The sequence below is a fragment of the Anabrus simplex genome, chromosome 1, assembly GCF_040414725.1.
Source record: "Anabrus simplex isolate iqAnaSimp1 chromosome 1, ASM4041472v1, whole genome shotgun sequence".
Classification (NCBI taxonomy): domain Eukaryota; kingdom Metazoa; phylum Arthropoda; class Insecta; order Orthoptera; family Tettigoniidae; genus Anabrus; species Anabrus simplex.
The window spans coordinates 633,192,499-633,205,645 of NC_090265.1; the positions used below are offsets into that span (position 1 = coordinate 633,192,499).

Genomic DNA, 13,147 nt, shown 5'->3' on the forward strand with positions numbered 1-13,147 from the left:
AATCCCTAACTCCCCTTCCTATAAATGAATATTTGCCCCAGTTTGTCCTCTTGAAATCCAACTTTATTTTCTTATTGTGATCTTTCCTACTTTTATAACGCCACTCATACTTATTCATCTATTAATCATTCCATGTCATCTCTCCGCTGACAGCTCGGAACATACCACTTAGTCGAGCAGCTCGTCTTCTTTCTCCCAATTCTTCCCAGCCCAAACTTTGCAACATTTTTGTAACGCTACTCTTTTGTCAGAAATCACCCAGAACAAATCGGGCTGCTTTTCTTTGGATTTTTTCCAGTTCTTGAATCAGGTAATCCTGGTGAGGGTCCCATACACTGGACAGAGACTTATATGCCCTCTCCTTTACATCCTTACTACAACCCCTAAACACCCTCATAACCATGTGCAGAGTATGCTAATATAAATGAGCTTGATTGATTATTTTTATTGTCATGAAAGAAGAGAAGCCTAAAGCAAGAACAAGGTCACAGTTTAACTTCTGGGCACTTCAAAGTGCCTTTCATTGTAACAATAAGGTAATGGTGGTGACACAGTGATTATGACAATTGCCGTTAGATTAAAAGTAAGCAAAACTGTGCATAATAGGAATAGAATTACTCAGCACAAACCAGCATGCAGAAATAATAACGTACATGTAATGTGAGTTTTCTAGGTTATCCTAAACTGTATTTTACCCTACAAACCTCAGTTAATTGAATGGTATGCATCAGACTCCCTGACACATTAACAGATGAGAAATCCAACTAGACCTGTCAGGAAAGAGATATGTTCAAAATCTATCTCTTCGTTTTCTTATTCCTACAGTGTCCATCTTCAGCTACTAATTGCATCAAGGTTCAATCAAGTGGTGTGATTTCTATGAGGAGTGTTAGTTATTAGCACAAAGAATATGATACTTCATATTCTTAAAGCTTAATTAAAAAACTTACACTGTGTTAGGTACTGGTACTGCAGTAAGATAATTTACAAAGGCTGATAATTATTTTAATACTATATTTTCAATTACTGTACATTCAGACTTTTCCAAAGGTTAGCAAATGGTTATGTTAAGCATGGATAGGTGTTCAATGCAATTAATAATTTATTTGATTTTGGAACTTCAAAGGTTATGGTAATATCAATGAGAAATTGTGTACCTACTATGGTAGGGTCTATGGTAGGGTGACCAAATTTTCTTGTAATATTTATTTTTGCAGAAATACTGGAGCATCTTGTTATTTTGATTTATTTGATACTGTAACTGTTTTTGATAATTTATTCTTTCATTACAGTCAATTATTAAGAAACATATCTTCTTCTTCTTCTTTTCCTGCCGCTTTTCCCACACCTGTGGGGTCGCGGGTGCGAACTGCGTCGCACATGTGGATTTGGCCCTGTTTTACGGCCGGATGCCCTTCCTGACGCCAACCCTCTATGGAGGGATGTAAGCACTATTGCGTGTTTCTGTGGTGGTTGGTAGTGTAGTGTGTTGTCTGAATATGATGAGGAGAGTGTTGGGACGGACATATACACCCAGTCCCCGAGCCAGAAGAATTAATCAGAAGCGATTAAAATCCCCGACCCGGCCGGGAATCGAACCCGGGACCCTCAGAACCGAAGGCCAGTACGCTGACCATTCAGCCAACGAGTCGGACAATTATTAAGAAACATATACCACAGTAAAATGTATTGTCACTACTGAATTCATTTGCAGTTAATTATAAAATTATGCAGCAGTAAATATGCACATAATAGCTTTAAAATTACTTCTGAGTTTAAAATTGACCATTTAGGCTAGGCTATACTCCAGAAATAAGTTGGATAATATCCTTAGGATGAAATTTTGTTTTAATGTTAATGAAGAATACCTAACTCCTTTTTAAAACAAGAGTTTATCTCATCAACCAAATGAAGTGATTAGGAATAACAGATGTGTTATTATATAAGTTATAATTGCACATTACACCCCTAACCTTATCAGGGCATGGGAAAGAGTGGTAGAAGAAGAAGAAAATTACAATAATCCTGTAGGCCTATGTAGCCTATTATATCCTATCAATTGTCAGAGATTTTAGATATGCTAAAATACTGTAATTAAGACTAGAAAAGGGGTTATTTATGTGCTAGTAAATCTGCTGACATGGTCCTCTTGTAATAAGCAGGGGCAGAAGCACCTTTAAATGCCAACTGACTTCACCACAGTATGATCCCACAATCTTGAGCATAAAAGGCAAACATTTAACTTGCATACATCCATGTATGCATGCTTGGATGACAAAGGAGTGACTCGAGGTGTATTATTAATAACATATGTCTTTTAAAATTGTTATTTTTATCTTGAATATGTTCACTGAAAGTTACAATAAAGGGTTTTAAAAGCAGCTCTCAAAGTTGAACCTGAAAATGAGCCATGCTCGTAAGTGGCATTCTACCTATGTGTTTAGAACATAAAGCTATTAATAAAATTACATGAAGCCTAATTGATGCTAGTGTAAAACATAGATCAATGACACTTACATAGAAGTAACAAACTGTGAGAATATTAATAAGATAGCTGTATAGTATTCTTTTACCTTTAACACTGCTAAGAGGTTTCAGTGTTGAGTAATAACCTGAATATTGAAATCAATGTCTTAACAAGATCATAATATTATGAAAACCATATACAGTTTATGACAGTTTATTAGCAGAAGTTTTCTTTATGTGTTGAGTGAAGGTATTATTCTCCTAGTGCTTAACTGAACAATGGTGAGTTTAAGAAAGGATTACAACTGGAGTAAGTTAATTATTTTTTTAATACTATTTTGCCTCATGATGGATTCAATTAAAGTTAATTATGATAAGTAAGTTCATGAAGCTTCATTTTTATAAGGTTTTGATAACTCCTCACAGAACTGTACCCAGACATCAACTGTGACTGATTGCACTTGCAATAACTTCATCTGGTTGCATCAGTCTAAATTACGATGAGAAATAAAATCATATAATGTATTACCTTGCTTATTTATCACAGTTCTAGCAATAGCACAGTCATAAAATACTGAATTTTACTTTTACTTCATCACTGCTTTAACTAACAAACAAAAGTACACATTTTTCTCAGTTTTAATTTCCAATATTGTAAAATTAACAGAATACATCCAAATTATAATAGTTTTGAGTGAAGATATATATTTCCACACAGTGATAAAGTTGTGTTTGCTGTGCTATGCTACAATAAGAGTAAGATTTTAATAATGATAAAGTAACATCAACTGATAAACTAAATAGAAAGAAAACAATAAAATAAGCAATGAATTATATAATTAGTACAAAAAGTAAAGGAATATAGACTTTTTAATGGCTTTAACATTACATAAAGCTATTTAAAATAAGTAGAAAAAATTAGCAGTGAATTGGTTAAGCAACCATAATAAGCAAAAAACACTCTGAAACAATAGTAAACCTTCAGTCTGCCTAAAATAAAACTGGGTTGAACCTTATATCTTATGTGACATTAGGGATTGTTATGACACTTATGTTCTTTTATTTACACTATCCTAGATCTACATTTTTGAACCTTTCCTGATTTTAATTATCTAACAATATCATTTATAATCTATGAGAGAGACTGTCTTATGATGTCAATTTCTTACTTCAAACACCTTAAAACCTGTATGGAATTCTAAATAACTCAAGACTATAAAAACTTATATAGCTTTTCTTTATGAAATCTGAATACATTATTTTATACAAATAGCAGTTTTTAAGCTATATTACTGCATTTTTTGATGCATTGAAGCTGCAGGCTATTAAAAGTACCTACTATCAGTCCTATAAAAATAACTTCACTTCCAAACAATGATTACTGCTTTAGTACCCAGGTCATACAAAGTAAAATAAATTATGTCCTCTGTATAATAAGTATGACCTGTTATGCTGTTTTATCATGTAAATAACTATTTTTCATCACTATTTCTTAAAATGTTATTTTGCTCAGACGCCTTTTCTGTGGCGTGTCGGAAAAAACAAAGTTTTGTTTTTGTAATATGTAAGCAGAACAGCCCAAACAAAGACTGCTCATTGGGTACATGATGCGACGTCTGGTTTCAACGGATATCTTTTTGGTTCTTACTGCAAATGAAATGTTGTTTAAAGTGTAATTTTATGTGCCCAATGACATTATTATTATTACTTTCACACAGACTTCAATTTGTTCTTTTACCAAGATAATTTTCAGTCTGGCTCATTCTTCATCTCCAGTCTTCACTTTGTCCCTTGGCAAATGACCTCTTATCCAGTCCTGATAGTTGACTTTGTCCGTTTTCTAAAGTTCCCACAACTTGATCTTTGGTATCTTCCTGATTGAATTTTTTGGTCATGCAATAAAACAAATAACCTATGCTAATGATGATTTGGATAACAGTCTCAGTATCTATGAAGCAGCCTCAAATTAGTCTAGTGCAAAATTCTGTTCAAGGATATTTATTGACAGTGACGGTACAATAAGAGGAAATACATAGTAATTCCAGTAGCAGCTGTGTGAGGCACAGTACTGTGGAGATAGCACAGCATATCACATAGCAGTGAGATTAGGGAAGTCAGGTGAGGTTGACATAAGTAAGGTGTACTGGTACGACAAGGCCCAGGGACACGAAGACCAGTATACGGAGTACTGTATACAATTACTATTATTACGTTATTGTTTTTACGTCTCACTAAATAATTTTTGACGGTTTTTGGAGACGCTGAGTGCCGAAATTTTGTCCCACAAGAAGTTCTTTTATGTGCCAGTAAATCTACCAACATAAGGCTGATGTATTTGAGCACCTTCAAATACCACTGGACTGAGCCAGGATCGAACCTGCTAAGTTGGGGTCAAAAGGCCAGCACCACAACCGTTAGAGCCACTCAACCCAGCCTGTATACAGTTGTCTCCCTTGTACCATGCTTCAGGTTACAACATGTACTACACACCAATAGAAGTAAGAGACGTGCTTCTGATTATGGATGAGTGTTACCAATGTTATCACGTGGTAGCCAGATGTACTGGGTAGTGCACTATTTAATAGTTTGTCGTGGATCTTCCTGTCAAGATTTGTTTTCTTAAATTTGTTTTAGGCATGTCAAATGGAGTTGCAAGGGTGGTGGTTCAAGTGTATACTGAAAGATACCCAGAATACCCTTATGCAGATACTTTTTGGGCTGTAGTAAAACGAGTTTGAGAGACTGGTGATTTGAGCCCAGTGATACACGCGGGCCATTTTACTGCATATGGTGGACAGAGACCCACGCAGCAGCCCATGGGTTGTTGCTAGGAACTTAAACATATCACAAAACATGGTTCATCATATTTTAAAAGAGTAAAAATGTGCCTGTACTACAGGCATGGGAACCATAAGTTTTGGGAAGAGGACAAGGCTAATTGGCTAACCTTTTGCAAATGGAAATTGAACCAGCCCATCAGCATTTTTAAAAACACCTTGTTTAAGGATGAATCAACATTTTACAGCACAGGCAAACCGAATTATAAATGCGACCACTACTGGGCCTCCATTAACCCCCACTGGCTGCATGAGTAAGACAATCAACACCAATGGACCATGAATTACTGGGGAAGTCTTATCAGAAAGCGAGTTTTCAGTCCCCACTTTTATGAAGGCAGGCCGAACAGGAGAACTACAGCAACTTTCTTCAGAAGGATCTACCCATTTTACTTGAGAATTTAAGAACAAAGCAAGAACTATGGTGCACCCTGCCATTGCAATGTAACTGCAGGCCAAGCAGCGAAAGATCTCTTTCCTAATAAAACAATAGGCAGAGGTATGGGCAATGTGTAGCCATCTACCATAAGTCACCTGATCTAACTCTGCTGGGGACAATAAAGGATAGGGTCTACACAGCACCATGTGAAACCCATAAGAAAATGAAAAACTGTATCAGGCAGGCTTTCTCTGTATGTGATAGGTCATACACCTAAAATATGCCACAGCTGGCATCCATTCTAGGCTGGAATGCTGTCAAGAAGAAAGGGATGGTATGTTCAAGCTGTTTTGTGAAAACATTGTGATAGCAGTTCCATACCAGACTGTATCAGTGCTGTGCTTACATGGCTTCTGTCCAACCAATATTGAATACTACTGAGAACAATAACAGACGCACTGAACGATCCATACCACATTGCCTTTCTCCTCTTTCACACTCTCACATCAGTACACTTCCTCGCTATTCCATTCTTGTCCGACTTCCCTGGTTGCACTGCATAGTGGCATGCTGACTTGTCACCACACTACTGTTACACAGCAGCCTCACTCTGTCACTACTGGGAAATACTTTTTTCTTTTGCTATTGGGTTTACGTCGCACTGACACAGATAGGTCTTATGGCGACGATGGGATAGGAAAGGCCTAGGAGTTGGAAGGAAGCGGTTGTGGCCTTAATTAAGGTACAGCCCCAGCATTTCCCTGGTATGAAAATGGGAAACCATGGATAACCATCTTCAGGGCTGCCGACAGTGGGATTCGAACCCACTATCACCCGGATGCAAGCTCACAGCTGCGCGTCTCTAACTGCACAGCTAACTCTCCCGGTCTGGGAACTAACTATTCCTATTGTTGTACTGTCACCATTAATAAATATCCTTGAACTCAGTGTCATACTAGACTAATTTGAGGCCACTCTATCAACTGGGCACATAAAATTACATTTCAGAAATAATTTATTTTGCAGTGAGAACCAAAATGATATTTACCATTGCCACTGGACATTGCATGACATAACAGATGAGCAATCTTTGTTTGGGCTGAATCTACCGACACAATACAAAAGTTAAATTGAAAATATTCTCTGTAACACCAGAGAAAAGGCACCTGACAACTCCAGGGTAAGATACCCAGCATAGGATTGTAAAGGAAAGAAAATCTTTCGGTAACTTATTTAAATATGCCCTTCAGGCAAGCAACTCAATATTGAAAACATCCTAGGGATATGAGGTACGAATTTTAAGTAAATAAAATATAATAAAGCATGAGAGTATATTAATCAATCAATCAATCAATCAATCAATCAATCAATCAATCAATCAATCAATCAATCAATCTGAATTTAGGGCAGTCACCCACATGGCAGATTCCCTATCTGTTGTTTACCTTTCTTTTTCATAAGTTATTGCAAAGAAATTGGAAATTTATTGAGGATCTCCCTTGGTAAGTTATTCCAATCCGTAACTCCCCTTCCTATAAACAAATATTTACCGGGCAAGTTGGCCGTGCAGTTAGTGGTGCACAGCTATGAGCTTGCATCCGGGGGATAGTGGGTTTGAATCCCACTGTCGGCAGCCCTGAAGATAGTTTTCCGTGGTTTCCCATTTTCACACCAAGAAAATGCTGCGGCTGTACTTTAATTAAGACCATGGTTGCTTCCTTCCAACTCCTAGGCCTTTCCTATCCCATTATCGCCATAAGACCTATTTGTGCCTGTGTGACATACAGCCACTACCAAAAGAAAAAAAAATTTGCCCCAATTTATTATTTTGAATTTTAACTTTATCTTCATATTATGATCTTTCCTACTTTTAAAAGCTCCATTCAAGCTTATTCTTCTACTTATGTCATTCCACGCCAACTCACCACTGACAGCTCGAAACATACAACGTGAGGTGTGATGTTGGCTGATGATGTTCAGCAAGAGGGCAAAACATGTCCCAACTAGGGGCATAAGGACTAAGTCCTAATTATAAGAACATTGCATGTATTGAAGAGGTGGATTATTTGAATAAATATTTGTGATTTTTAAGACTTATATGAAATTCAGTACGGATAAACAATGAGATTGATTACTTGTACATACCATATAGTCAAGCATCTCGTCTCCTTACTCCCAAGTCTTCCCAGCCCAAAGTTTGCAACATTTTAGTCCTTTGTCAGAAATCACCCAGAACCAATTGTGCTGCTTTCCTTTGACTTTTTTCCAGTTCTTGTATCAAGTAATCCTGGCGAGGGTCAAATACACTGGAGCCATATTCTAACTGCAGTCTTACCAGAGACTAATACACCCTTTCTTTTACATCCTTACTACAACCTCTAAATTCTCTCATAATCATGTGAAGAGATCTGCAACCTTTCTTAACTTCTTCCTTAATATGATTACCCCAATGAAGATCATTCCTTAAATTAACACCTAGGTACTTTCAGTACATTGTTTCCCATGAGGTACTATCACCCCATCAACACAATAATTAAAACTGAGACGACTTTTCTTCTTGGTGAAACAACTTGACTTTTCATCCCATTTACATTCATACCATTGCCTGCTCTCCATCTCACTACATTGTTTTTAAGTCCCCCTGCAGTTGCTCACAATCCTGCAACTCATTTACTACTCTATACAGTACAACATCATCCACAAGTATCCTTATCTGTGATTCCAGATCTTTACTCAAATCATTTATATATATAAGAAAACATAAAGGTCCAACAATACTGCCCTGCGGGACCACCCTCTTAATCATTACAGGATCAGATAACGCTTCACCTACTCTCTTCTCTGAGCTCTATTTTTTAGAAATGTAGCCACCCATTCATCACCACTCTGTTGTCAAGTCCAATTGCCCTCATTTTTGTCAGTAACCTCCCACGATCTACCCTATCAAAAGCCTTGGATACATCAATAATGATACAGTCCATTTGACCTCCTGAATCTAAAAATCTGCTATATCTTTCTGGAATCCTACAAGTTGAGCTTCACTGGAATAGCCTTTCCTATTTGTACTGAACTTGCCAAATGTTATCTCTTCCAACTCTTAAAACTCTTCCAAATAAACCTCCTAACTTATTTGTACAGGGTAGTGAAAGGGAGAAAGGGCAGGAGGAAGTATGTTCTGCAAGCATCAGGGAAATAAAGGGAGACCAGGAGTGAAGGGGATCTAATGAGGGTGGGGTTGAAGCTCTTGTCATAGGTGACTCAGTTGTCAGGCATGTGGGGAAAGTATATGGAGGAAAGAGAACCAGAGTTGGAGTGTTTGTCATAACCAACTAAAATTTGTACATTTAAAACATTATTATGTTCTTCTGGCATATATTTGAATGGTAAAGGAAAACTAATGTAAATAACTCATGACAATGGGTGGCATATTTATACTTCATATTTGTAATAAACCACTTTTTAACCATTTAACCAAACACTTTTCTTAAAGATCTGGACAAAATTATAAGAAGTTCTGTAAAATAAATAATGATGCTGCCTGATGATACTCCAAATTCGATGCTGTATAGTGCCAGAAAGGTCAGAAGGATGGGAATAATTTGCGCAGAATGGGAAGCTAATATGCAGCATTACAATATTTGTAATCGCTTACTCCATGTTCAGGACGTTCACCTACCATACGTAAGGAAGTTACCTGAAGAACAAGATATGGCATTCCACAGACTTGACATTAAAAAAAAGAAAGTCTTCCCCCAAAGTTTGAAGGAAGAAAACTACGTGAAATTATGAGAAATCGATCCTTTCAGTCGTGGTGCCAGCTACCACATAAAGGCAAAGGAGTAGTGTTATATTCAGACTGCCTGAAAGCAAACTCCTGGATGACTCATAAATCACCTCTGTCCTCTTCTGAATACATAAATACAGTGAAGATGACATGCAACCTCACCGCAGTCAGGTCGGTTCCCGATAGGTCATTCAACACAACCTGTTGCCGCCAAAATGGCTGCAATGAGACAGAAACCCTTGGACATGTGCTGGGATTCTGCCGGAGCACTGAACTAATGCTCAACCATCGCCACCACCATGTAAGATCATCGATTGCTCAAGGCTTGAGACAGCGTGGATGGGAGGTGCACGAGGAGGTTCACTGCATCTCTACCGATGACTCTAATCGGAGGGCGGACATTGTAGCCATCAACAGAGAGGACATTAAAGCGATGGTCTTAGATCCCACCATTCGCTTTGAAAGGGACCTGGATCAGGCTCGGGATGTGGACCTAGAAAAGCAAGCTATTTATGTTCCATGCTTGCCTTACCTTTCATCTAAGTATAAAATACCTATCGACCGGTGGATTGTCAGAAGCCTGCTATTCAGAGCAAGAGGTGCCCTCCCTAGTCAGACATTGAACTTCCTACAAAACTTGAAAGTTCCATTCTGCGAGTTAGAAAAAATAGTAATACAGATACTGAGGGACTCTCTGCAAATCATTCACTTCCATCTGTACCTGAGAACGTGATTGACATTCCTCCCCCACTAACCCTGGAAAAAAAGAAGACAACAGCTTCAACGATAAAATTGATAAACTTCATTGGAATTTAAATTGAAACTGTATTCCGGATCCAAATGGTCACCCTCATTGGAGGACAGATGATTTATTTCTTTAATAAATCTCTCTCTTTCTACAAATTACTGTTTTCTGATACTAATGTCACCAAGATCCAATTTATATGATGCACACAAGCTCATATACAAGCTTGCTTATGTGGGATTCACTGAAATGTTTGTATTTTTTAAATATTGTATTGTGCATAATGTGAAAAAAACTGAAGTTGAAATTAAAAATGAAATGCTATGGATAAAATCCCTCATGAGAGTCAAATTATCAGGTATAAGAATTTTTAAATCAGTGGCTAATCTTCATGTTAATTATTTTTCATACTCGATTGTTACAAAGAGCTACCTGCAAACAGGTCAAGAAGGTCCTCAGAGAAGTGGAAGGAAAATATTTCCATTATTCTTAACCATGGTAACAAGTGAGATAGAGTATTTAGTGTTGCTCCCAGGAATTAACTTGGAACTCATTTGTAGTGTAGATTGAGTGAACTACAAGGCCAAGAATGTCTTTACAACTTTACAATGCCAGGGTATTTGTGGCACAAGGTACATAAAGCCCAGCATTACTGCACAATAACTACACACTTTTGGCTAGAAAACAAGCTTGCATAAGCATTAACTTCCTTAAGAACTGTAACATCTCCTAAACAGTAGCCATGGTTACAGTTCAAACATTTTGTATGTTGATGATGAAAGGATGGATAATTCCACAATAAGCCATTTCTTTTCAATTCAGGTTTGCAGTTTTGTACCTGATTCTGATTGTTTGTAATAATGAGTGACTAAAATGCATCATGCTCCTGAGCATAAATCTATCAAGGTTGTATTGATCATCAGAAGAGGAAAACTACTACTGTATTTACTCGCATATATCTTGCGATTTTGTATATCACACAACACACACTAATTTTGTACATGGAATTGAGGGAGAAATATACTCCCCGCTTATATCTCGCATCGGTTTTCCTTCATGTGTCAGAATAAATAGAACCAGCACACTCTGCAGCATGCATGCCTACTCTCTGCTTGAGGTCGAACTGTCTCCTGTAATCCTCACCTTATCTTAGTCACAGCACCTCTGTCCCCTTGTTTGCTGAAAGGCAGGTAGGTAATTCCAGATCCTATAGTATTTTCTGCCCTAATGACCTAAATGGAATGTGACACTGTTGAACTGGTTGTAATTTCAGTATACCTGTACATGGTATGTGCGAGATATAAGGTATAAAATCAAGTCTAGTGTATTATGACACTGTATTTTGCTTTGCAGCATGACTTCACTCATAGGTAAGTTATGGAGAAATGTTCAAAATTTACAGCAAGTTTTAAAATTTGAGCAATTCAATTTACAGAGAAACATGGTAATTGGGCCATAGGCTAAAAATTTAAAGTGATGGAGTATAATGTACCTATAGTACTGCAATATTTAATAAATAGTTTCAGGTATACCGGTAAATAAAAAATATGCATATTAAATGATGAGTGCTGGTAATAGGCCTAATATTTTTCTTCTTTTCTGTGTAGTGAAATGGAAGTGAAGAAAACATGGGTACTTATTCGGCTATGAATGGAATCCTACAAACTTTGGACCTTAATATTCAATAACATGTTGTGAAACATAATAAAATGTGATCTATTATGCAAAATTGTAAGGCTTTATTACTTTTAAAAAATATTTTAATTCCAGTCAAGTTTGGTTAACTAACTTCCTGCATATACCTCGTACCCTGATTCTTAAGCTTGAATTTTCAGGGAACAAAGTGTGAGATAAACGCGAATAAATACAGTAGTTCCAGTAATAATGTCTCCCTCTGTCTCACTCTCATTTCTTCTCGTCTACAGGTACATGAAGCCGAGTGTACCATATATTTTTCAATTTATAAGAGTGAGGGAGAGTATATCTGTAAGTATGGTTTCATACACTAAAGAAATTTTTCTTAATTAAGTTTATTTCTTGTATATTTTCATCTTGAATGATATGAAACTTAAATTTGCACAAATGTTAAAATTTCCCTGATCCTTATGTTGCTTGGCTTCTTAATTTATTGTCTCCATAGTAATTTTATCTTAAGCTTTTCAACTGTCTCTGAATTTAATATTAAATAGCCAATTTCCTGATTATCCAAGAATGAATATGGCATACCCATGCAAAAATACTAATCACACAAAGTAATTGGATCCATACTCATATGAATAATCATTTCCTCTGGGTGTGAACAGATTATTTATCTTCACCAATAACTGAACCTGTAGTCCTGTGGTTATACCATATATTTACCTATAAAATAATAATTGTTGTTAGTTATTAAAGGTGATAGAGACACAGATCAAATTTGATACTAAAAATTTGTAACTATAATGACAGCACCAATTAAGAAAATGAATTCAAATTTAATTATGGTTTTAAAAATGAATTCCTACAATAATAAACACAAATATAAGTGTAATTTGATCATCAGTTTTCTATTATTTTCTTTCAGTTTATTTTTTATCAGTTGATGTTTTCTTAATGCCAAACTTGAAGGTGGGACAATATGGTTGGGTATCATTTCTATGGACTGAAGGGTAAATCTCACGTGCTGACCTGTTTGGCCTGGGGTTCAAACACTTTGCAAAAGTCATTCTCACCTGGCGCAGTCCTTGCTGGACTTGTTGTGGGAGCAGTTGGCACACTAAATGGTTTTGGTGCTGAAATGCTGCTGGGAGACTGTGGAAAGAAACCACAAATTTCAATGTCAACATAATACTTAGAATTTATTTCCACTACATGATGATATAATTACTTCTCTGATGAAATTAACACACTTTTCTTCATTGTACAAATGTTGCATGCCTACTAAACTTATATCTTGT

The 13,147-nt window shown here is 36.7% G+C and overlaps 1 protein-coding gene across 5 annotated transcripts in view; it reads right to left on the reverse strand.

Annotated features, from left to right (window-relative positions):
• The window catches only part of Zasp52 (Z band alternatively spliced PDZ-motif protein 52), a 420,823-nt gene that overhangs the window by 43,628 nt on the left and 364,048 nt on the right, over window positions 1-13,147 (reverse strand). For all 5 annotated transcript variants that reach the window (XM_068225103.1, XM_068225099.1, XM_068225102.1 and 2 more), the window contains one exon: window positions 12,923-13,001. In XM_068225103.1, coding sequence (XP_068081204.1) covers window positions 12,923-13,001 — 79 coding nt within the window. The remainder of the gene's footprint in view (window positions 1-12,922; window positions 13,002-13,147) is intronic.